Source organism: Bipolaris victoriae (assembly GCF_000527765.1).
Source record: "Bipolaris victoriae FI3 unplaced genomic scaffold scaffold_21, whole genome shotgun sequence".
NCBI classification, from domain to species: Eukaryota; Fungi; Ascomycota; class Dothideomycetes; order Pleosporales; family Pleosporaceae; genus Bipolaris; species Bipolaris victoriae.
Genome location: NW_014575371.1, coordinates 14,529 through 38,631, shown reverse-complemented (window position 1 = coordinate 38,631; position 24,103 = coordinate 14,529). Strand labels below are relative to the sequence as shown.

At 52.9% G+C, this 24,103-nt stretch overlaps 11 protein-coding genes across 11 annotated transcripts; 4 read left to right on the top strand and 7 right to left on the bottom strand.

Moving 5' to 3' along the window:
* Positions 1-1,016: 1,016 nt before the first annotated feature.
* On the bottom strand, positions 1,017-2,347 carry COCVIDRAFT_92920 (hypothetical protein; the record flags this gene model as incomplete). The annotated part of the gene is made up of 5 exons (XM_014703584.1): positions 1,017-1,205; positions 1,259-1,865; positions 1,913-1,972; positions 2,045-2,187; positions 2,288-2,347. The coding sequence occupies 5 exons, from the start codon at positions 2,345-2,347 to the stop codon at positions 1,017-1,019; spliced, it is 1,059 nt and encodes a 352-aa protein (XP_014559070.1).
* A 77-nt stretch (positions 2,348-2,424) lies between these two features.
* On the bottom strand, positions 2,425-2,643 carry COCVIDRAFT_92590 (hypothetical protein; the record flags this gene model as incomplete). The annotated part of the gene is made up of 1 exon (XM_014703583.1): positions 2,425-2,643. A coding segment is annotated over one exon (219 nt), but the record flags the coding sequence as incomplete, so codon positions are not given.
* A 629-nt stretch (positions 2,644-3,272) lies between these two features.
* Positions 3,273-4,577, top strand: COCVIDRAFT_13872 (hypothetical protein; the record flags this gene model as incomplete). Its single annotated transcript, XM_014703528.1, has 5 exons — positions 3,273-3,387; positions 3,465-4,177; positions 4,244-4,333; positions 4,389-4,508; positions 4,560-4,577. The coding sequence occupies 5 exons, from the start codon at positions 3,273-3,275 to the stop codon at positions 4,575-4,577; spliced, it is 1,056 nt and encodes a 351-aa protein (XP_014559014.1).
* A 661-nt stretch (positions 4,578-5,238) lies between these two features.
* COCVIDRAFT_13871 (hypothetical protein) lies at positions 5,239-6,325 on the bottom strand (the record flags this gene model as incomplete). Its single annotated transcript, XM_014703527.1, has 3 exons — positions 5,239-5,655; positions 5,686-5,871; positions 5,978-6,325. 3 exons carry the CDS (start codon positions 6,323-6,325, stop codon positions 5,239-5,241), a joined length of 951 nt encoding a protein of 316 aa, XP_014559013.1.
* A 509-nt stretch (positions 6,326-6,834) lies between these two features.
* On the top strand, positions 6,835-7,763 carry COCVIDRAFT_35586 (hypothetical protein; the record flags this gene model as incomplete). Its single annotated transcript, XM_014703582.1, has 3 exons — positions 6,835-7,416; positions 7,466-7,695; positions 7,748-7,763. The coding sequence occupies 3 exons, from the start codon at positions 6,835-6,837 to the stop codon at positions 7,761-7,763; spliced, it is 828 nt and encodes a 275-aa protein (XP_014559068.1).
* A 2,050-nt stretch (positions 7,764-9,813) lies between these two features.
* COCVIDRAFT_13869 (hypothetical protein) lies at positions 9,814-11,018 on the bottom strand (the record flags this gene model as incomplete). Its single annotated transcript, XM_014703526.1, has 4 exons — positions 9,814-10,097; positions 10,208-10,454; positions 10,527-10,765; positions 10,841-11,018. The coding sequence occupies 4 exons, from the start codon at positions 11,016-11,018 to the stop codon at positions 9,814-9,816; spliced, it is 948 nt and encodes a 315-aa protein (XP_014559012.1).
* Positions 11,019-11,802: 784 nt separating this feature from the next.
* COCVIDRAFT_13868 (hypothetical protein) lies at positions 11,803-13,041 on the top strand (the record flags this gene model as incomplete). Its single annotated transcript, XM_014703525.1, has 3 exons — positions 11,803-11,835; positions 12,032-12,061; positions 12,235-13,041. The coding sequence occupies 3 exons, from the start codon at positions 11,803-11,805 to the stop codon at positions 13,039-13,041; spliced, it is 870 nt and encodes a 289-aa protein (XP_014559011.1).
* A 953-nt stretch (positions 13,042-13,994) lies between these two features.
* On the bottom strand, positions 13,995-15,821 carry COCVIDRAFT_13867 (hypothetical protein; the record flags this gene model as incomplete). The annotated part of the gene is made up of 1 exon (XM_014703524.1): positions 13,995-15,821. The coding sequence occupies one exon, from the start codon at positions 15,819-15,821 to the stop codon at positions 13,995-13,997; it is 1,827 nt and encodes a 608-aa protein (XP_014559010.1).
* Positions 15,822-17,305: 1,484 nt separating this feature from the next.
* On the top strand, positions 17,306-19,327 carry COCVIDRAFT_24491 (hypothetical protein; the record flags this gene model as incomplete). The annotated part of the gene is made up of 1 exon (XM_014703558.1): positions 17,306-19,327. One exon carries the CDS (start codon positions 17,306-17,308, stop codon positions 19,325-19,327), a length of 2,022 nt encoding a protein of 673 aa, XP_014559044.1.
* Positions 19,328-19,904: 577 nt separating this feature from the next.
* COCVIDRAFT_92728 (hypothetical protein) lies at positions 19,905-21,777 on the bottom strand (the record flags this gene model as incomplete). Its single annotated transcript, XM_014703581.1, has 3 exons — positions 19,905-19,962; positions 20,042-21,395; positions 21,444-21,777. 3 exons carry the CDS (start codon positions 21,775-21,777, stop codon positions 19,905-19,907), a joined length of 1,746 nt encoding a protein of 581 aa, XP_014559067.1.
* Positions 21,778-22,592: 815 nt separating this feature from the next.
* Positions 22,593-23,326, bottom strand: COCVIDRAFT_13864 (hypothetical protein; the record flags this gene model as incomplete). Its single annotated transcript, XM_014703523.1, has 3 exons — positions 22,593-23,016; positions 23,073-23,266; positions 23,324-23,326. 3 exons carry the CDS (start codon positions 23,324-23,326, stop codon positions 22,593-22,595), a joined length of 621 nt encoding a protein of 206 aa, XP_014559009.1.
* Positions 23,327-24,103: the final 777 nt, after the last annotated feature.

Below are 24,103 nucleotides of genomic sequence, written 5' to 3'. Positions count from 1 at the left end.
AGGTACAGTACCAACCTTTATTGCATCTGATAAGCGATGGGCAAGCGGTCCAGGCCTTACCTCGGACCAGGAAGGCGTGCGCAAAATTTTCCACATGGCTTGATGATAGCGCGCCCGAATATTGGCCGTCTGCTAAGGACTAGACCGCATCGTGGGGTTATGGCTTTATTATCTGATGATGTTTACGTTTTGGACCGGCCCGATGACTCGACGGGTGATCATCTTGGGAGTATGAACGTGTATTTGTGGATTTGTGCAGTTGGAAGGCACAATTTTTTTTACGGTGGATGCTACAAGAAGCAGGAAGGCACAACGGCTAAAAAGCAGCTAGCGAGAGAGGTGTGCACTTCATTGTTGTGTGTGGTACTACCATGAGTACACCGGTTGGTCGTGTGCATCTCCGGTTCCCGGTTCCTGTATTTGGAAATGTTTAAACTATTACATAAGATATCGACGGCACGCTGGGGGCTAGTGCGAAGTCGGCCTGTCCAATGGTAGGATCTAGACAGTGTCACGTGTAGCTGAGAGGGAAGCGGAGAATGCAGTTGCGCTAGGAAAGAGGAGGGCCGATCCGCGCATAAGGTAGGTAGTGGAGTATTACGGATACGATAGTCAGCATCCGCTGCTATCATGGCCTCATGAACATGGTCCCGGCGTGTGGGTGAAGATCTGCTGTGGAAGGAACCGGGCATTCTGGTGGCTTGACTCTCTGCCGAGATATCAGCATTCGTTATCAGTCCGTGTGTTACCATAGCGCTACTACCACATCCGTCACGATGTATTCAACACACCAGCAAAGGATGCGCAGTATGAAAAGACCTATGTAGCTATACTTGCTGGTAAATCCGTGCCTATATCCGCCTTTGAGCTAAGCATGTCTTGATGAAACAAATCAGGATATCTTGACTAGACCGTAGAACCCTTGCAAATGAGCTTTGCGAGGATGACACATTTATTCACGAAAAAAAAAACACACATCAAAGTCACCGAATGATGCAAAGCTTAATTCTTTATACTTACGCATCCCATCCATCCCACGTTGCATAGATTTGCTGAAGACGGGCATGTTCTTCCGGGCTGGCAAAGATTGAGTCGATTGCGCGTTCACACAGCGCCCTGATTTCATGTCGGTTTAGCTGGAAATGCTGCGCCGCAAGATAGTACTCTTGTGATAAAGGGCTGCAGAAAACGCCAACATCATCTGTCTGCAAGAAATCAGTCAGCAGTAGTGCTGGGTGACGCAAGGAAATGGACATACACTCAAGGCCACGGGAACGGTGCTGCGCCGCCATGTTCCAAAATGGTGGTCGGAGTAGGTGCCCGTGATCATCTTTGCTTGCACGTTGCAGCTGAGACAGATTTCTACACCAATGTTGTCTTGTTGAATCATCTTCTGAAACTCATCCTTGACGTGTATGACGTGGCCAAGCCTGTCAGGCTTCCAGGAAAGTAGAGTTTGTAGCTCCGTGTCTGAGGCCGAAGTTTCGACTTCGGCAAAGTGGAGCGTCAGCTTGAGGCCTGCTGCCTTTGCTCGAGCGAAGCTGTCGCCAAAGATACGAACATCGCCTTTGGTTGGATCGCCGCAGAGGTCAATGCCCACGACCCCTGCCGACTGATACTTGATGGCGAGGCTGACGACTTGTTCAGCTTCTTCGATGGTGTTGCGGCGGTCGATGGAGAGGATGAGAAAAGCACGCATGGTATTTGTGCTGTCGGCATTGTGGGCCTGGAGCACGTCTAGCACGGTTTTAACATAGTCTTCCCTAGAGATGTTATGTTGGGGAATTGCTCTTGGAGTTGTACGGAGCTCTGTGTAGACTATGCCATCTTCTTGGAATGCACGCAGCACATGTTTGGTCGAGTACCTGGCTTAGGTCAATACCCAGCGCGGTGTGCGACAAAAAACACATACTCGATACTGGGCAGGTCACTGCAAAGGCGGTAGATGTACGAGGAAAACAAGGGGAAGAATCTAGCGGCCCGGTTAGCTGTGTACTAGCGTCTGACCAGCACCCAGACAATGGAAGCGAGCTGCGAGGCTGACGTTTTGATGTCATAATCGACCTTGCCAGGTGGAATGGCGATTAGAGGATCTTGCACATCGAAATCTGGACGGTGAGCCTTGCTGGCGGTCCAGATGTCATGCAGACACTCGCGGCTGATGCTACCGGTAAGATGAGCGTGGAGCTGAGTCGTGGCGTTAGTGGCGCTGCGAACCAGAGTCTAATGTGGCTTGGCGGTCTGGCTGCCGAATCAGGGGGGTTAGAGGAGGGTATTGTGGGCATACCTCGATCTTGGGCAGCCGCTTGGTGAAGGCGGGATGGACGGGCAGGACAGGCACAGACATGGGGGAGTGACAGGGTGATGGGTAAGCAGACGGTAAGTAGTAAGAGGGGGGGCAGGGAGTCAGATAGTTAGTGTTTACTAGTATACTTGGATGCAGAGATCTGGTGGCGCTTCAGAGGTTTTCTCGAAGCAGAGGATGGAATGAGTTAACAAAAGTGCAAGTGCAAGTGGCCTTGGACGGGCGGGTCGGACGCCAAAACAGGCAGCTCGGAGCCTATTGGCCCAGAGGGTGGGCAGGTCCCAAAGAGGGAGGCGCGCTGCAGGAGATTGCAGCAGGCGCGCCTTGTTGGTCAAGGTCAAGCGTGTGCGCACGAGAGGGACGATGCCGCGTCCCAGTCTCGACGGGGCAAAAAAGGCCCGCTCCTACTCCCTCGCTCCCTCGCTCCCACAGTTTCCCCTATCGCTCGCTGCACTCGGGATATATACATACTTGCATACTATACTCCTCTACGTACGTACTGCTACTACATAGACTCCCCCCACTGCTTCGGCAATCTGCTCTGCCCCTCAGCGCTGCTGCCGTTCGCCCGCAATACTGCCGTGCGGCGCACCCTTGCCCACAGCCAACCGCAACGAACGGCCTCTGATCTTCAGCGCTGGCTGGCGTTCTCGGCTAAGCCAAGCTTGAGCTCACCCCCGGGCCGCTCCTGTAACCTCGCCCATCTCCAAAGCCCTCGCATCCCTTCCATCTTCACGCACCCCCACGACCGCCTGTCTGCTTGCCGCTGAGTCTCCGCGCCAGCAATTGACTTCGCTCTGCGCGCCCTCTTCCGCTGCTGTTGCTGCTGCCACTTGTCCATCGCTTCCTCGCCTGCCGCCTCACCCGCCCGTCTCCACCGCGCTCCTTGCAGGCCCCTGGATCCGCCCGTCTCGCCTTTTCGCGCCTCCTGCCCTCTTGACCTGACCCGCCCTCAACGCCTGCCCCCATGGCCGACATGAACCAGGAAACTATACAACAGAAGATCCAGCTCGCTCGACGCGACGCTGAGGCGCTCAAGGACCGGATAAAGCGCAAGAAGGATGAGCTCGCTGACACAACCCGTACGTGATCCGCGCCTGTCAATGCCCGTCGCTGCATCCCAACGCCTGCCATGTCCACTGCTAACACGCTGCTCCAGTCCGCGATGTTGCCAGAGATCGCGTCGAGGCCCTGCCGCGACTCACCATGAAAACAAAGCGCACCCTCAAGGGCCATCTTGCCAAAATCTACGCCATGCACTGGTCGACGGACCGCCGCCATCTCGTCTCGGCCTCGCAGGACGGCAAGCTCATCATCTGGGATGCCTACACAACAAACAAGGTCCATGCCATTCCCCTCCGCTCCTCGTGGGTCATGACATGTGCCTACTCGCCCTCGGGCAACTACGTTGCCTGCGGTGGCCTCGACAACATCTGCTCCATCTACAACCTGTCGGCACGAGAAGGTCCGACACGCGTGGCACGCGAACTGTCTGGCCACTCTGGATACCTCAGTTGCTGCCGATTCATCAGCGACAAGCGCATCCTCACATCCTCGGGCGACATGACGTGCGTGCTCTGGGATCTCGAGACTGGTTCAAAGGTACACGAGTTTGCCGATCACCTTGGCGACGTGATGAGCTTGAGCATCAACCCGCTCGACCACAACCAATTCGTATCTGGTGCTTGTGATGCTTTCGCCAAGCTCTGGGATATCCGACAGCAGAAGTGTGTGCAGACGTTTGCTGCGCACGACTCGGATATCAACGCCATTCAGTTCTTCCCCAACGGCAACGCTTTCGGTACCGGCTCCGACGATGCCTCGTGTCGCCTGTTTGATATCCGTGCCGACCGCGAGCTAGCCTCATACCAGGTACGCGCCCATGTGACACGATGAGAATTGTCATGTATATTGATTACTAATGTGCAATCTTGGCAGATTCCCGAGCCCGTCTGCGGCATCACATCTGTAGCCTTTTCCGTTTCTGGTCGTCTGCTGTTTGCCGGTTACGATGACTTTGAGTGCAAGGTAAGGGCAATGCTGATCACTTTGTTTTTTGTCCGTACGCTAACCAGCTTATCAGGTATGGGACGTATTGCGCGGTGAGCGTGTAGGCACATTGCAAGGACACGACAACCGTGTCAGCTGTCTGGGCGTCAGCAACGATGCGCTCAGTCTCTGCACTGGTTCATGGGACTCCATGGTAAGTGTTGCTATTTTGCTGTTGGCCGATGAAACGACTAACTCGGAATAGCTGCGCATCTGGGCGTAAGCGCACCAAGACGACCAAATACCCACGACGCCATGTAACGACGCCAACCGGACGTGTGCGCCTATTCTTTCTAATATTGGCAACCTACAATCGATGACGGCAATCTTTGCAAACTCCTGGCATACCCATACCCCCTTGTTGCATCTTACTTACCCAGGAGTCTTCTGAGAGCTCTACCCTACTTCTAAGATTATAATACACAGCAACCCTTGGAAACATTGACGCGGCTCTCCTGTCACGTGGTGTTTAGGCGCCCGGAGAGGTTTTTCCTTTGTGTGCTTCAATTGTTTCATATACTTTTTTTTTCTTTCTACATTCCCTTTTCCATACCTTTGGTGTGTGTTAGTTTCTTGGGCAAGGCAAGCACTTGCGTCGCACTTGTCTGTTGATGTCCGGATAGGCGGTCGGGCGTAGATGAGCAAGACGTAGTGTGTCTCAAATCTTCGTTCGACCGTGTATTCTCGTTGCGTTCTGCCCAATGTCTAAAAAAAGCGATGGGTTGTTGTTGCAGTTTGGTGGGATGGGGGGAAGGAGAGAGGGAGAGAGAGAGGTTAAGGGTGCAAGACGGGGGGAGAGGTGGGGATAGTGTATGTTTTGGATTTTGGTCTGCATGCAATGGGTCTGTAATTTTCCATTGATGGGGCAGTGAAGAAGCGATGTATCATGGCTGGCTTGTGCATGGGATTTGAATGTGTACGATTTTGCTTGGTAGTGGGAAGAGGACATGGCAGGAGCCAGGGCGGGATAGGTAGTTTTTAGCGAGTTTTTCCATGTACTTCATTTTACGTTGATGAGGTGTTGTTATGGCGTTGAGCTGTGCGGTGGCCGTGGGAAGAGATGCATTGTTGAGGCATTGAGCGATAGGGGATGAGTGCCGTGCCTGGGACATGCGTGATGGGCAGTGCTCGCACTCGTGACTGGCGCACAGCCCAAAGATGGAACCAGGTTGTCCCCGGGACATGGGGCAGCCGAATGTCACACCGCTAAACAGTACACAACGCCGAGGGATGGAACAGCTCCAGGGTCCTAGAATCACGCACATGGTGGCGCTAACTGGAGTGATAGGAGCACCTGTAGCCTTGTCAGGACGAAGTTAAAATGCGCACACAAGCGTTGGAAAAAAGACCAGGAGACGCGCGACCCATGGACAAGCAGGAACCAGGATGGCGATTTCTAGCGTTGGGCAGTGCAATGCATCATCAAGTTTGGGGAAATGATGGACCCAGGAAGAGCTTGTATACCCGCGATATAAGGCATAAACGGCTACCAGGCATTGACGGCTATCGGAGAGCACCTGCCATGTGCGCAAGACGCGGAGGATAAACAAGTACCAGCTTCATGCTTCTAGAAGGTCAGTCGAAGTTGTGCATAGCCGGATGGCCCCACACACACCCACACACCAGGGGTACAGCGCTCCACCCCGGTACGAGCAAGTCGATCATTCCCCGAGTGAGGGCGTGAAGGAGCAAGTAAGGGAGTAAGCATGGTAACCAAGTCTTGCTCCTTTCTCTCTCTCTCTCTCTCTCTCTCTCTCTCGTCAGCCCTTTTGGGGGGTGGCCAAGGCCAAAACTCTCCCGTTTCCATGGCCCTCCGCCTGGTTTCCCCTGTGCAGCTGAGACGACTCGAGGCGTCACAAGAGTAGCAAGGCAGAGGGTACAGGTGACGTCTGTCTGATCTTGTCTATACGGAAACAAGGCGCCGAAGGAGGAGTAGCAGATGGCTCGGTCCCATGTTTCAGCCTTGGACATGCTGCGTATGCTGTGGGCCAGCGGGTGCCACCGGCGAGCAGCCAATTGGGCGAGTAAGCACGAGAGCACGTTTCGACCCTCGAGCGCCGTTTCGAGAGATGCGGGCGCTCTGCTCACAGGCGGCCCCTATGTCGGCCGAGTGGGGAGTCGCCCTCGAGCGTCGCGTGGCCCTCCGGTCAGCATCAGCCCTCGCCAGCCCTTCCCAGCCCTAAACACCACCCTCCCAAGCGTCCGAGTCCTACACTCCTCCAGCCCTGGCCCTGCATTTTCGCTGCTCCTCTCCCCTCCACCAGCCAATCACGGTCCTGAAACCCACGCTACCGCTTCGAAAATAGCCCCGCCAAGCCTGTCACCGGCGCTCCTCCATCCCAGACTCCCCAAACAGACTCCCAGCAACCTTGCACACATACCCCTTCCTTTTTTCACCATCAACGCGTCACCCGGCACCTCTCCACACATATAACCTCCCCGTTCCCACCGTCTCCGCTCCGCTTCTTCTTTTTTTCGCCATGAATCCGTCCACCTCAGCCGCTCAAGACGAATTCAACGAGCTTCTTCGTGACAAGGACCACGACGACAGACACCCTGAAGACCGCCACGACGACAGCGACGTCTCCGAGCCAGAGTCCCCTGGTGCTGCCGCCGACTACCTCGAGAAGATTGACACCGACGACGAACTCGACATTCCCGCCGACATGCGTGCCAACTATTACATGCCCAACCGCCGCTCAGAGGCCAACACGGGCCCCAAGGGTGTCATTGCCGATGCCCAGGCCTTTGAGCAGGCCAAGAAGCAAGCAAGACGCTTTACCTGGAAGAAGAACTCCCCGCCTACATCCTACACCGTTTCCGCCTACCATGACGACAAGGCCTCGAGCGACGAAGATGCCGACGAGGGCTTCATGCGCCAATGGCGTGAGGCCAGGCTCAAGGAGCTGCAGAATGTCGGCGAGAAGATGCGGTCAAGGACAAATAGCCCTAGCCGTCGTGTCTACGGTACCATGCCGTTAGTCGATGGTGAGGGGTACCTTGATGCCGTTGACAAGACCGCCTCGGGTACTACCGTGCTTGTCTTCATCTATTCTGAAGAGGTTCGTGCAGCGATACCCTTCCAATGTGCAACACACTAACATCAAATAGATTGAGCTTGACCAACAAGTTTGCGTATTCATGCGTGAGGTAGCAAGACGCAATGACACTGTCCGGTTTGTCAAGATGCACGGCGAGGAAGCAGAGCTCGACCGCGATGTTCTCCCTGCTGTCCTGGCATACAAGGGCGGCGAAAAGTTCGCTTCCATTCTGCCTCTTCTCAACGAGTTGCCCGACGACTCCGAGCTCAGTGTTGTTAGCCTGGAAACAGCGCTCCGAAAGTGAGATTGTCCACTCTTTAATGCTGTGAATCCTGCTAACCGATGATTTCAGAAACCGCGTTCTTTGAAACGTCACCTGAGCATTGCTGTTCTTCAGCAAATCAACCTCACACCGCACCGGTTTGTGCATGCCATCATTCACGGTCTTCATCAGTACCACTTATGAAGTCGGAATACGTCAGCGCCATTTTGGCGTACGCTCTGACCATTAACGTTTCAGAGTGTCTTGACTCACATTCCGGCCCATCTTAACGCCACGCACGGACAGCTTTGGCCTGTTCTAAACTCGCCCACAGCACTAGTCTCGTGTGCTTCGGCACTTTTTTTGATCACTCGTGCCACGTGCGGCCCTACCTTTAACGACCAACGCCAACCATCGACGTCATTTTTTATTTTGTATTTATGTCTTTGTAGCGGGCGTTTCCCCCCCTTGGGTATATATATGACATTAGACCATTACCCCTATAATCATGTCTGGCGTTTGGGGGAAAGGGCTTAGACAAGGGGAAACTAGGTCATTGTTTTGATATAACTCTGTACTACGCTCCGTCCTACATATCTCGAGAGCAGGAACATCTCGAGGCACGCATAGTAGCAGCACGCACGTTTTTTAGAATATGATTAGATAAATGCTGCGAAATATTATTGGTATTCGGCATCCCTCTCTTTGTTTGAGGATGTTGGGAATACTTTCCGTATTATGTTCTTAATACATATGTCCTATTGGTAACTTGGTTTTTTGCTTACGACTACTTATGTACTAACAATAGCGTTGTACATTGTTCATCCCCGATCGGCTCTTTTTCCTATCTATATCATCTCTCTTTTTTCCCCTTCCTCACGCTGACGTAATCCTCTAACCACCACCTCCTTCCCTTCCCCCCCTTTCCCCCCTTCCTCTCCCTCTCTCTTTCTCTCTTGCTTCTCTCTTCCCCTATCCAGACACCCTGTACCACACACATTTTACTAACCCCGGTTTTAAACTTTTAAGCTTTCTCACTCACCCAAAACCGTATACGCAAATCTGACAAGAGTGTGTGTGTGTGTGTGTGTGTGTCTTTCGCCACAAAAGGATTAGGCCATCGGAAACCAGTCGGTTGAGGGTAAGGTTCCGTGGTAATCCGTAGCGTAAATCGTGTGTGTCGGGGGGTGTGGTGGGAGTGGATGGTACCGGATCGATACGATGTTGATTTTAGAGTTTGTGTGTGCGTTGAGAGGATTGGGGAGTTGAGGGGGGAAGTGGGAATGAGGGAGTAGGAAGATCATTCGGGTGAAGAGGGGGGGAGGCAAGGAATGAGTGTGTTGTCAAGTTTACTTTGCGTCATAAGGTTTCTTGTTTTTGCCCCCTTTTTTATCTGTCAGCGCATGTGATTCTCTACTTTTTTTTTCTTGTGTAGGGAGATGCTGCTTGTCTGACTAGACGGTAGAGACGTGAATGTGGAAGAGAAAGGTGGAGTGTTTATATGTATTGTGGTGTTTGCACCATTGGTGGGATTGTACTGCGCAGATCTTGCAATAGCGACTCGTACGAGTACAGAGAATATGCAACTACAACATGCGTAACTTTGAGATCGAATCCCTGAAGCAGCTTATTTTGAGCTGCATGCAACAGTATCAACTACAACCCAACGGCTTCGTCTCATACAACACAATCTTGATGGTTTTGGCAAAGTAACACAATCAGCCGCTACCCTTACCGTGCCTAGATATTCCAAGAACCATACCCTGAGTCCACGTACATTGATGTCCTCGCAAAAGACCTTTGTACGACGATGCTTACGTCACTTTTTACGACGAACTGTTAGGACCGAATGCCGCCCCGGTATTAGCCTTATGTTGTGGGCCACTCTCCGTAGCGAACTAAATCATAGGCACATTATAAGCTCCATATTTAGTAGCTTGTGGCTTGGATCTAGATTGCATTTCCATGTAGCCTTCCTCCAGCTTTCCATTGATTGATTCATCTCGTTTGGCTCTGTTCAATCTCATTCTTGGCGCTCGTATGGCTGACGAGATACAACAAGAGTTACAAATCCAGGCAACTTTCCGTCATCACAAATTCCTTAGATGCCAGGAGGGTATCCTTCAAATTAATGCTTGCAGTCGAGCATATGTGCATCATCCAAGACTGATAAGTCCCGCGACTGCTAGCCGCACCCTAGGAGATCCGTCTGAGTTCGGTGGTGCTTCTACAGTAATCGACACTGCACCACCTGTGCTATAAAGCACAGCGCATGACCAAGCCAGGATACCTGTATTCCATACTCCAGTAAAGTACTGGCCCTGGCGGAAACAGTTCACAGCATTTTCCGCCGCCCCTAATATGCCAGGTGCGTGAGTCTCGAACTGGCTGGTTCTCCTGCGAGCTTCGCTTTCTACGTTCGCATCGGACTGAGCTTGAGCTTCGGTGAACGAGAAGGACGGCAAGGAATTATTGTAAGAGCTGAATGACGGGGGTTCGTCGTGAGAGTGTCAGCTTCTAGTGCAGAGAAGAACCGTCGTTAATACTAACCTGCGAAGAGAGACGGCAAAGTACCATCGATTATATCATCGAAGCCGGTGGCTTGATTTCCCGGGGATGTTGTAGATGCTCTCCCATGACCGGAAATATCATGACTTGAGGGAAGAGTGGTGCTGTCGAGGTCGATACCGTGAGAGCCGTCTGAGTCGGAGATTTGGGCGAGAGAATCACTAGGTGCCAAGGCACTCTCAGAGAACCGGCCACTTACATCATTCCTGGTTTGCGGCGAGGCTAGAAACTTGAGAGCATTCTTAGTAGCTGTTGTACGTAAAGATCTGTGTACTGGCAAGGCCAGTAGCTCTGATCTGACCTGCTCCTGATAGTCCTGACAGTTGTTACTGGCAAAATGGTAGTCCTCGTTGTAGCGTTTGTCGTTTGCCGAGTAGTTGTTCAAATCCCCAAATGTGACTGTCTTCTCCACCTTTTGGCCGTGGATTTGCTTGTCAAAAACCCGGTCATAGACTTCATATGACTCTGTCTTGTTACGTAAACCGGTGATCTTGGCCCGTACGTTCTCTCCGCTCACCGGACTTGGAACATCGGTAAAGCCTGTGATGCAATCTTAAGTCAATGTTTACAACTTTGGTGAATGGACTTGATACAGCATGAAGGCCATTAACGTACCCCATCCATTTGTCCCTCGTTCATATATGCGGTGCTTCCCCGACTCAGATTGAACCAGAGGACTTTCGTGGGCGTGGATGTCCATATGAGGTAAAAAGGACTCTGTATTAATCTTCTCGCGAAGAACGAAAGTACGAGCAATGGTCTCGTTGGCCAGAGGGTCGACAGGATCGCTCATAATGATATATGCAGACAATGCTGTTCTCTTGGGCAGGACCTTCGTGTGCGTAGTAGTGGATGATTCTTAGGCTCGCTAAACATGGAGAGCACGTAAGGTTCGTATGGAATATGTATCTCATCAAGCTAGTGCCAAGGACTAGCCTTGATGCAGCTTCCTCTTATCTAAGACCCATGGTGTCCAACGAGTTGCAAGAGGCCGGGCGCCCAGGTCGTACAAACCTCTCGGTGAGTGACTTGGCGACGATGGATGGGCTGGAATTTCTGCATGTAATCTCTGGCTGCAATCCCAAGGCAACTCATACTTTGCGACTGGTGTATGCAGACTTCCTGAGGGTGTAGGTCCCCTTAGATCCCCCAGGATAGTTGACTACACCCGGGGATGGCAATGTGAGAAACGTCGCGGTAGTCTGCGAGGGCGTGGCATGACTTACGGACGCTAAGAGGGGCTTCTTATACGAGTACGTAGCCAGCTTTGTCTATAATACTTCGTGTTAGTGAGGGCATAAAGGAAGCGAGCTGCAACCTTTGGACTACTAGGCGGCGCAGGCGGCACGGGCACACGGACAGTATGATAAATACATGCTAGACCTACGGCTATGCTATACTCTATAGGTATTTTTAGAGGATCGTCTAAGTAGGCGTAGCCTTAAATTTATTACAATTCTATATAGTATAATGTTAGTATCTTAACATAGCTAGAGCGTCCCTTATATCTTAAGGCTTTCAACGGCCTTCTACTTTAGCTAGCGAAACTCCTAGCGTCTAATTTAATAAAGGTTAACATGGCTTTTAAGTACAGAAGTATTATTTTTATAGTATATACTAGCCCTATACGTCTCTCAAATCTTAACGAAGGCCTTAGTCTACGATTAACAGCAATGAAGAAGTAGTTGATAATATACGCAACATAATAGAGATCCTCACTAGGGGCTAGTGTCCTATACAACAATAGCAATAGATTTGTGCAACGTTATTACAGCCCTCTAAACTAGTAACTATATAATTCCGAAGATCCGATTGGCAAAACTGTCCCGCGATGGGGTGCGTCTCGCTATCTAGAGACGAACATAAGTGTTCTTTCTTTCAAAAAAAAAGACCGCGTAGTTGTGTCTGAAGACATATTTTGTGCATTTCTCTATCGAGACCAGATGACATATTTCACTGGACTATGGAACGAGATCCTTCCCACTGCGCTACTCTGACACGTCGACAAGAACCCCTCATGGCTCGTCCGCATCGAAAACCAGATTCCCAACGGCAATCCAGTGCCAGATTCCACATGGATACCTGGGATAATACCACAAGACGCTCCCGCAAAGTCCGCAGCAGAAGCTGAAGCAGCGCTATGGCCACCACCCAACACACCCAGCTGGTCCTGGTTCTCTATCCCCATGTACAGATATTACCAGGTCTCCTTCCTCCTAGCCGACGACTCGCTCTTCGTCCGCTCCAAAGCACTCAACTCACCACATCTTGTCGTGTGGCACGACATCTTCTGGGCCAAACCACGGGGATTCCAGTTCCCCGGCCACGCCGCACGCCACGCCCCAGACACCGCAGCCCACGAGTTCTCGAGTACGCAGATAATACTCGAGACGAGCGTCTTACCAGTCAAATCCAATTGGCCGGCTGATTTGGCAGTGCAGATGCAAGACATCGCAAGTAGCAGTACAGTACCTGCTGACTGCCATTTCCGCTGGGATCCAGAGCTGGAATACTACCCTGATGACCCTGCTGGTCGGGCTTCCCCACCTCGCAACGCAATCTATGCATTACTATCTGAAGTCCAGGTTGTGCGGACTGCGGGAACGAAGAATATCCAGCGGCGGCTTGCGGGGTTGATGCTTGTTCCTGCTGGGTTGAACAAGGGAACGTGGAAGAGGGTCGGGGTGTGGAAATTACGGATTAATGTCAAAGATGTGGCAGTTGATGCGGGGAATATTGGGGGTGTTGCGGAGAGGTGGAGGGGGAAGAAGGTGGTTTCTGGGAAGTGGGAGCGGGTGGTTGTTACGATTGTGTGAGTGAGTGTAGATGGAGGAGGGAGCAATGATAGAAAAAATGGGTTTTTTGTTTCACAAGTGGATAGAGTAATGGTGAAACTAGGTGTTACAAAGTAAGGGGTTTGGAGGGAAAAAAAGAATCACTAATCAGATTTCTCTTTGATGATGACAAATGAACAGACTACTTGAATTCAACATCAATCTATACGTATGTAGGAATAAAACGGGATTACAAATCAAACACTTGCAAATTAAAAACATCACAGACAAGGACAGAGAAATCTGACCCAGCAGACAAACGGACAGATAGACAGACAGACGAACAGAGACGAGTCCAAATGCATGCATGGCATTTCAATTGCACCAGAAATAAACACACAGACACTACTCACTACGCCGGGAAACCCTGTACTACTCCGGTTTTACCAAATGCTAACAATGCTGCGCTCCAGAAAAAAAAAAACAATAACAATGAAATGGTATAGTGATCTCTCTCTCTCTCTCTTTTTGGTTCTTCGCTCTGCTTATCGCCTTTGCAGGCCTTTGCTTCAGACAGTCTTTGCGCACTTTGCTTTGCAAACTCCCCCTTGGATTTCCCCTTTTTAATGGCTGCCCGAGAGAAGAAGAACAAGAACAAGAACAAGAAGCATTCTGACTAGTAGTTGATTTGGTACTAGTTTTGTGTAAAACTTGTTTGTGTGGTATCCAGTAATCGTGTCGCTCATTAATTAATTTGCACCCTTTGAACAGAGAAAATAGAAAAAAAGAGGAAAAGAAGATTATGACAAAAGAAAACATGAGAAAAAACGAAAGCAGTTTGCCCAGCGCCATGCGATATGCAGCCAAGAGATGATGAACAATCCCACTGGCGGTGATGATGATGATGATGATGATGATGTTAATGACGATGACGATGACGGATGATTTCCAAAAGAGAAAAACAACAATTAAAGAATAGGTATGATCCGCATATCCTAGGTAGCGGCCACACACCAGTGGCGGTGGAAGACCCACGCGCTCTTCTGGCACTCTTTGCTGCAGTATTTTGTCCTCCGGCAGCGGCGGCACTTTGCAAACTGGCGCGTGTACTCTTCCCAGCGTCCGCATTGGTAGTATGCACATTGCCGGATGCCTCCACGGGAGTCGTCTTTCCGGCAGAGGTTGCGCATGACAACACTGGCCCAGTATTGCATGTCTGATGTGTGGTGGCGGACGGTGAATTGCTCGACAAGAGGGAAGATGTTGAAGTCGTCGGGGAGTTCATACTCTTCGAGCTCTTCCTCCTCCTCGTCAGCAGCCTTTGGAGTGGACGCCTCGCCATCCAAAAGTTCAATGCCAATCTTGAGCTTGGGTACCAGATGAGACTTTTGGAAGTAGGATCGTAGGTTGCAGTACTTTGATACGTAGGCCAGAAGCTGCAGAGACATGAGGACATCCTCGTCACGGGGCATGGCAGCCAGTACACTAGCCGAGGCATTGCGTTCCTGGGCGTAGCGTGGGTACCATGGTGGTGGGGGGTTGGTGTTTACAACGTTGATGGTCGGGGGCAGAGGAGAGAAGCCGGTAATGGGGTTGTTGGGCGGGGTGTTTGTGGGATTGATGATGCTGCCATCGAGGGCTGGGCGGTGGGTAATGTTGAAGGTCTCGTTGTTTTCGTCGGTGCCCTCGGAAGGTGCTGCAATGGGAACGGGAGTGTTGCCTGCATCGAGCATCTCTGCGTTGCCAACAATATCGGCCATGTTAATCTCGTTGTTTTGGATGCCTACGATTGGTTCGTTTACAGCCGGGCCCGCCGCAGTGGGAGCTTCTGCCGACATGTCGTCTTGCGGCGCTTCGAGATCCGACTCGCCAGAGACGGATAACTGGTGTCGAATGGATGGCCGGCGACGGGTTCTGGCCAGCCCCGCTCTTGGGCTGGTCTGGCGTGCTTGCGGGGCACTTGGCGTGGTGGGTGACTCTGGTTGGGAGGTCATCTCCCCCTGTAGGGCAGGCAGCATCGAGGGTAGACGGTCGGCATCTCGCACGGGGCGTAGGGTGAAGGCGTCGGGTGCTGTGTCCATGGAAGGCAGGGCAGTGACCAAGGGCTGGGTGAGGTTGCGTGTGTTGTTGGCTGGAGCGCCAAACAGCTGTGCCCGGCTCTCGTGGCTGCGGTGGTGATGGTGGTGAGGAGGGCGGCCGCGGGCAAAGGTGGTGCGCTCTGGTGGTGAGCTCAGTGAGAAGGTCGGGACGGGCGTAGTTTCGGCCAGGGGTGCGTCGAGGGGCCGGGGAATCTCGATGGGAGGGGGGATGATGCGTCGTGACCGGTCTGTTCGATGGGCGGAGCTGGAGGCAGCTTCGCCGGTGCGTGATGAGTGGTGGCGGCTCGAGGTTCCCAGGCGCGACGACTTGTGCATCTCGGCCTCTGCTCTGGCCCGCATCTTGTCGACAACCTTGATGTAATTGTCGAGAATCGAGGCAATGACGGGCACCATGTCGGCCTCGACAACACGCGTCCTGACGCTCTCGGAGCCGCGTACGCCGATGTTGAAGATGCACTGGAAGGCGAGGTTCCATTTCCACATGTCCATCATGTCCTTGCTCCGGCCTTCTTTGAGGATGCATATCAGGCGTTCGATGCCGCCATCGACGGTCAGGATGTCGCGTATGCGGGCCGACGATGTGGTGAGGTAGGCGAGGTGGTTGAGCGAGTTGATGAGCGGCAGGGTCGATGTGCAGTCGAGGGCGCGGCGGTCGTAGAGGGCGGTGGTGATGCCGACCGAGGCCTTGTTGGCATTGGGGATGCTGAAGTTGACTTCGCGCATGGCGGGCGTCTTTGCAGTGGCGCTTGGTGGGCGTGGCGGATGAGTGGACGCTGGGGGGAAGGGTGGTGTTTAGCGGGTTGGGGGCTAGTGTCGCATATGGTGGGCGGCGAGGGAGTGAGAAGGAGCACGGGAGCCCGACGAGCTGACGGTTGGAGCAGCAGCCGGGACTGATGGGGATGCGGTGATGAAGAGAGTGGGAGAGCGAAAAGGAGAGTGGGCAGCTTGCGGCGGGAGATGAGGCTTGTTTGCTTGCTGCTAGGGGTGCCGGGATGTGTGAGATGGATTGAGTGCTCCGGGCTGGGGGGGGTGGGTCGAGGCAAGAGCCCTCTCGCTCACGCTCACGCTCTCACTCACACGCACACTGGCGCTGCCGGCGACGGGCCACGCGACAGGCTGGGGGGAGGGGGGGGACAGTGGTAGCGTGCAGAGAGGCGAGGATGTGTGTCTATGTATGTATGCGTATGTATGTGGATGTGGATGTAGATCGCGGTAAGGCTGCAGAGTGTATGTATGTATGTATGTATGTATGTATGAGTGGTGGCAGTAGTGTAGTGTAGTGTGGTGGGTGTGGGTGGGTGCTATGCTACAGACTGCCTGCCTGGCTGAGACTGACTGGGCTGGGCTGGGCTGGCTTTGGTGGGTGGATGAATGGATGGGTGGATGGATGGGGGAGGCAAGAGGCGGTTCGGGGAGGGAAGGCGTGGCCTTGCGCTTGCACTTGCACGCCCTCGCTCCTGCACTTGCTCCTGCTAGTCGCCGTCACGGTCAAGCACAAGCATTGGCACCGCCGGCCGAGAAGGGCAGTCTCGAACCGCTAATTTCATGCGTCACGCCCGCCCGCTCGCGCTCAAATCTATCGCCAACACCTCCCGTCGCAGCTCCCAAATATCGCCTGCAAATCATCTCACTAATCACCCTATCCTATGTGCTCTTCTGCACTCGCTTCTGCCCAATGCAACCCCCCCCTTTGCGCCACACAGGTGGCGTGCTTAAGACGTGTGTTTTTTTTTCTCCGGCTGAGCGGCTTGCTGCATTCATGCCAGCACACGTTGGTTTTCGGCCGGGTGCATGCTATCACTATGACTACTACCACTACACCCTAATTATGCCTATATGCTGCTGCTGCTCTCTTGCTGCCCGCTGACAGTGATGCCCCCTTTGATTGGTCAGCGGATTTATGCTGCAGGCCAACTGCTCTGCCTCCCGCTCTTCGTCGCGCCCATGGCGAGACATGGCATGGTGAAACCCTGCACCAGCTAAGACAGCATGCTCCCTCACAACCTCGTAGCCTCCATGGGCGGACTGTTCGCAGCCTGCCCGTCCGCCCGCTGCCATCCCGTATTCGCCAACGTCCGAACTGCACAATATATCGACGCCCCAAATCTACACCTAGTTGCTTGACCTTCTGCCCAGCCCTGTAAGCAGCCAAGACAAGTCCGTCAAACACGCGCTTTTCTCCGTCCATCGACTCCATCCGCCCGGTTATGTCGGCCTCTCCCCACAACACGCGGGTCCAGGACTTTGCCTCTGTGCCTCCGCCGCCCACCGACCCCGAGCGTCCTGTCTCCGACTCAGCTGCCCCTCCGCAATTGACCCTCGACACCCAGCTCAATGGAGAACAAAGAAGTCGCGGCCGCTCCGCCACTGCAGCCACCGCGACCAGCGCTGTCCCTACCAACCCCGACACCCTCCTCTCCCCGGACCGCGGTTCTGTAGACTCAACCCTGCGCCGCCGAATCACCAGATCTCACACCGTCAAGCACTACCAATCCCCCACCCGCCAGTACCACCATCAGGAACCTGGCGCCGAGCCCGGTGTCGACACAAAAAACGACAATGAATCTGCAAACTACCACCATCTGTATGCCCCCTGCCAGATCACCGTAGTCGACTTTTCCGACCAGAGGGTCGAGTGCCACGAGCTCGACAACGACACGCTCGAGGAATTCCTAAAACACCCCAAGGAGGCCTGGGTCACCTCGCGATGGATCAATGTCAATGGCTTGAGCTGGGATGTAATTCGCACCCTGGGAAACCACAAGCAGCTGCATCGCCTGGCCATTGAGGACTTGATGAGCCCACAGAGCAGGACAAAGGTCGACTGGTATTCTGACCAGGCCTTCATGCTCTTGACTCTCTCCAAGCTCGTCCGCACCCCCGTAGACGAAGACTCGGAAAGCGATTCCGACTCGGACTTGGACGACGCCGATCAACGTTATGAGGCTTCTCGGTTGCGCTCCCGCTCACGTCATTCCAGCCATCACCATAAGAAAAAGAAGAATCGAAAGCCATCCTTGTTCAGACAGGCAAAGAGGATGCTCTTTTCGGGAAACAATGACGGGGCAAAGTCGAAAAAGGACGACATGATACACGCCCTGGATGGTATAGAGAAGCAGCTTGACGGTACGCCTCTTGAAAGGCTTCGAACAGCCACGCCTCCAGCAACGGCTGCAGTCCGTACCCTCCAGCGTTACCGTGGTGGATACAACCTCGACCGTATAGTCTACCTGGAACAGCATTCGGCGCTTACAGAGAAGCACTTGACTGTCAGCGTTGAGCAGGTCAGCATCTTCTTGCTCGCCGACAACTCGGTCATCTCTTTCTTCGAGCACTCGGCCGACGATGTCGAAGGCATGATTCTGAAGCGTCTCCGCACCGAAGACACCATTCTCCGTCGCAGCCAAGACAGCAGCATGATTGTGCAAGCCATCATCGACGCCATTGTCGATCTAGCCATACCCGTCGTGGCCGCCTACGAGGACGCCATGGGCGAACTGGAACTCGACGTGCTCGAGGAGCCCGAGCTGCACCACAGCCAACTCCTCTATCTCCTCACATCGGAGCTCTCCATCCTGCGCAACACAATCCAGCCCATAGTCTCGCTCATCAACTCGTTGCGCGACCACAAAGCAGACCCCATGACGCAATCCATGCTCGCCCACACAAACTCCAACCTCGCTACGCGCAAGACGATGACATCCATCAACATCAGCCCCCTCGCCCACACGTACCTCGGCGACGTCGAAGACCACTGCATCATGATCACGGCCTCACTTGACCAGATGCGCCGCGCAGCCGACAACCTCATCGATCTCATCTTCAACATGATGGGCGCCTACCAAAACGAATCCATGAAGATCCTCACCGCAACCACAATCTTCTTCCTGCCCCTCACTTTCCTCGTTGGTTACTTTGGCCAGAACTTTGCCCGCTTCAACGGCGTCCAGCACCACTCTGACGCCTTTTTCTGGATCATTGCCGTCCCCGTCATGTTTGTCACGCTGCTTGTGCTCATGGCCGATCGTATCATCCGCAAGTTCAAGCATTGGAGTGGCAAGCTGAAGCGGAGAGAGGCCAAGCGTAGGGCCGTTAGGAAGGCCAGGGCGGGCGTCAATAATATGTTGGGGGATGGAATGGGCATGGGGCGGCATGGGGTAGAAGGGCATCAGCATCGCGCAAAGAGGAGGCAGACTATGTATACCAAGGGGAATATCGGGTCTTTCTGATTAGATGCTTGTCGAGGATTGTAGATGTGTCCCCCTTTTTTGTCTCTTCTCTTCTCTTCTTATTTTCTTTTCTTTTCCAGTTTCTAGACGAAACAACCATTAGAACCATAGATTCGGAGGTGTCATGCGCATGTACATATATACACATCTTTTCTTTCTTTCATTAATATCCTGCCACGAAAAAAAAAGGTCTTTTGTTTCCTTGGAAATATACCATTAGATCTATGACGAGGAAGAAGAAGAAAAAGAACTTCATTTCTTTCTCTTCCCATCTATCAACAATTCTATACGTGAAAATAACCTGATCCATAAATGTGAGTGTTGGTAAAATGATTCCAGAATTTCTTTTTTTGTTCATTGCCTTCAATCCCCCCGCACTTCGTTGAGCAAAAAAAGAGAAGAAGAAGAAAAACGCCTAAACCCATACTTTCCCCCCAAGTTTCCCCATAGATTTTTTGCTTCCGCAGCGGGGAAAAAAAAGGGAATAGACCGAAAGTTCGTCACCAGCACTTATCTCAAGTGCACCTTCTATATTAAGATTCTTATCCACTTCCTCAATTCAAACACACTTCATCATCTACTGTACCTGCTTAATCTTACACTGCCATCCAGAGTTGGCCTCGAGCAACGGAAGACTATTACACATGTTAGTTCTGTTGCCCACGAATTCCAACAATCAAAGCAAAAAACAAACAGAGGGAACAGATTTCTTACCTAGCACCCAAACACCAACCCAGCTCATTTCCCTTGATCTTCTTTGCAATCTTGACTTCACGGTCAATAGGCATACCGTATCCACTCCTGAGGAGCTCAAACTGGAAGTTGAGATCGAGACACCACTCGGGACGGCCCTTGAGCTCATCCAAGGCCTGGGGCACAGCAGAGAAGACATCCCACCCCTTTTCGCCGCTGCACACCTTGTCCGCGAGGTCCTGGAGCTCGCGGAGGGTAAACGACTCGGGCATGCCGAGCTCCTGTGTGCGGTCGTAAAAGTATGAGAGGAGGTACACGGCTTCCGTGGCAAAAGTCTGCGCAAAGGGGGGCTGGTGGACGCCACGGAAGGCGCACGGCGCAATCGCGCATTCGTCGTCTTTGTGTAGAGTCTTTTCTGCCAAACCCCGGCATTGAGTTGGCGCAGAGGTAGAGGGTCCCGTCATGTTGACTGTGAGCGAGTCGCCCAATGGGTGGCCCTTGGGCATATGGACTTCAATCTCGCGCGACATGCCAGGGGGTATGCAAGGGTTGACAATGGGCTGCTTGAGGTATTCGCGGTTGTCCTTGTGCGTGTCGTGGAGGCTCGCGAGAATGGTGCTGTGCAGGTTGTTGCGGGCTTCCATCAAACCGTAGCCAAGGTACGAGTGCTGGTATAGGTCAAAGTTGCGGTTGCCAAAGCTGAGTTCGTACTTGTGGTCGCCCTCTGCGAGCTTCGTTGGCAGTCCGCCTCGGGGTGTGTCGGGGAACGTAGGCTCGAAGATGATTTGTGTGGAACCACCGCCCAGATCAAGGACTGCCGCCGTAGGGTTCTTGTCGGGACCGCCAATCTTGCCGAGAAGATAGTTGACCGTGATCCATGCGTATACACCCTCCATCTCGCCAGGCATGACTTCGACGCCCTTCTTTTCTTCAGACACAACCGGGAAGGGGAAGTCGTTTTCGAGATGACGACGCACAGCAGCGAGAATGTCATTGCTCTTCTGCTCACCAAGCTTGCGGAGACCGGCAGTTGCCTTTACAGCAACAGGAGTGCAAGATTGGTATTCCTTGGGCACGCTCTGGAGAGCAACTTCCATGAGGACATCAAGACTCCGCGCAGCAGCCTCTGCATCGTCCGCGTAAGCTGACAGACCGGATCCTCCCTCCTTCTTAGGTGTCATTTTGAAATCCTCCTTCTCCAGCTCGGGGCTGGGGCCGCAGTTGTTGAACTTGTAAACGTGGATACGCGAGCCTGTGCTGCCGGCGTCGATCATGAGGGCATACTGGTACAGAGGCTTGTCCTTGTGATAGGACTTGGTGCACTCGGCCTTTGCGTCACCGGCTGCTGCGTTGCCTCCAGGGGCATTCGATACCGCTGCCATTGTTAGCTCGTGAATGACGGAGTAGCAGGTCGTGAACATACCGCCTGGTCTTGGGATGCGGTCGCTGGGCGCAATAAAGTACAACACGAGAAGTATAAAGGCAATGACACCCCCCGTCTTGAGGTAGCGTAGCCGCTGCCCTTGATTCATGACGGCGCCGCCCTTGTGTTCGTTCATGAATGCGTCCGAGTAGGATGAGCGATTGCGGGAGTGTCTAGCGGCTTTTGCGTGAGGGTCGTCGTCGTCGACGCCGCGATTGGGATCCGAGTTGCGAGGCAGGGAGACGGAGACACGACGGCGTGGGCCAGAGAAACTAAAGTAGGACCAGATGCCGGGTCGTCGTTGGCTTCCGCTGACTTCAATGCCGCTGGACATGGAACTGGGAGAGGTGTGAGGGCAGAAAAGGGACTGCAGGTCAGGGCGCGGGCATTCAGCTGCACTGCGCTCCCGGGATGGTTTAGTGTGGTGTGGCGACGAAGACACGTAAACACATCAAGGAGACAAGCGTACAAAAGGAGTCTCCGTCCACAGTAGTACTACAAGCAGGGAGGGGATGTGTAATCGAGTGCGGTTGCTGTTACATACGCAGCGCCGTTACATCCGTCTTCGTGTGCCTGCTACGTAAGGTCCCTGCATCTTGGCAGCCACCTGTGGGACTTTGGAACTTTGGAACCCACTCGTACCGCCTCACCTTCTATCGGCGCCGAGCCCATTCGCCAATGCTATACATAGTAGCATAGCACATGTAGATGCAGATGCAGATGCAGATGCAGATTTTAATTTCGATTGAGTATGGTTCAACATACAAAGAACCAACCTCTTTGCATCTACAAGATTGTAGTGCCCAAACGCTATTCGTTCCTTTACTCCTTTCTCCGGCATTGTTGTTGCGTTAATGGCTACATTCCTTCTACCCAGCACTCCCCTCCCTTCCCACTGAAACATGCTTTGCGTTGATAAGGCGACTCTGGCCTAGATTTCACGAGCGTGGAATTGCATCGTGGCCCGTCGTGCCCAGTACCAACATGTGCTTGGCAGCACAGGATGCGCGCAACATTCCAGCTTTCCACCGACTGTCTTTTGTAGATCCAATGCTTTGGAATACCGCAGCTCGAGATTTCCTTCGACGTATCCGTGCCTGCATGTAAAACTCCATGCTATCGTGTTTTCGTTCCTTGCATCATCGTCTCTCATCCAAAGGATAGCCCAGCTCTCTTCATCACACTTTCAAAATCCTCAAGACTGACACCACCAGCGTCCTTACCCTGACCCCTAACCCCGCCATTCGCCTCAAGAATCATATCCTTCAAGACGTCATCTGGCACGTCTTCTCTCAACTCCTTGGAAACCCTTCTAAGGTGCGCCAGTGTAATAGGTCCTGCAGTACCGTGCGTAAACAGTCGATATGCTGCTTTGACCTCTTCTGCATTACTCTCCTCTCGGTATTCATCCTCCTCATCGTCGTCGTCCTCGTCAGACCCTTGGTCCTTGGAATGTATTGCGATTGCGGCGTATGACAGGAAAGGTACGAAACTAACGAAGCCGGTGTTGAGGGGATCGATTGTAGAGAGAATGGATGGCACTTCCGATTTGTCCGGTGCGAGGTTGAGAGAACTTCACCGTCGTCAGTCAGTGCGTAATGCACTCAGGCGCATTCAAGTGTCACCTACATAAGGCACCTTCGCACATCGCCTCTCTTTAGTACGCCTTCTTTTGAGTCTTCGTGGTCAGGATGCGAAACGGCAAACAAGCCAAATGCCTCGCGTATTTCAGCTTCTTGCTCTGCAGTCAGGCCGTTTTCTTTGGCGAGCTTCGATGGCCGTTTGACAGGCGCCTTGGACGGCGGTCCGCGGCGCTTTGGTGGCTTTGAATTGGTTAGCACGCGCATAGGATACTACAAGGTCGGTCGTAGCCATCTTACCATTGTGCTCTGTTAGTTGGAAGAATCTCGTTGTATGGTCAGTATGAACATGGGCCCTGATCGTTTCGATGACGCGATTGCACGGACCGACGCCAAAATCCTCGCTTCCGGCTACTTTGCCCAGCCACCCACATCTACATGACGATATAAAATCTCGCAACGCACCTACGTCCCTCCTACTTCCATACATCTCCGTTTCTCTAGCCTTCGGAGCCTTCGGAGCCACCGTCTTTCCTTTGCTCTATCCGTTGACGAGACTTTCAATCATTTCTTTCTACCTACCAAGCTCGACCTCGGCATATCGATCCTATCCGCTTCGTCCTGTTGACGCGCCATTTATTGCGTCCGGGACCCATGGTCTGAAGACCAATGGATTCCATATCGATAAGGTGTAGCATCATTCTCTGGTTAGACCCCCAGATGCATGATGCGAACCTCCACAAGTCTCAACCCTGAACGTTTAGGCCTAGCTCATCTTCCGTTCACGCTAGAGCATCAAACTCGGGAGATATCCCGCAAAGAGTTCGGAGTGACTGCATTGCACACCAACCGAATGTCTTGTTAGAAATGCAATCATGTCAACGCTACCTAGCTCTTATCTGGAACCACGGCCCATCTGGAACCATACGGACACGTAAACTATTTCGTTTTGAGCGTACTTGGACTGCACAGAACAACCGCCGAGGAACTGGCAAACCGTTAGGTGTTCGGTTTCCTCACTTCCCGTAGCGGCGACCTCCGACTTTGGTCAGAGGACGGAATGCGGTGAAGGGATCACAA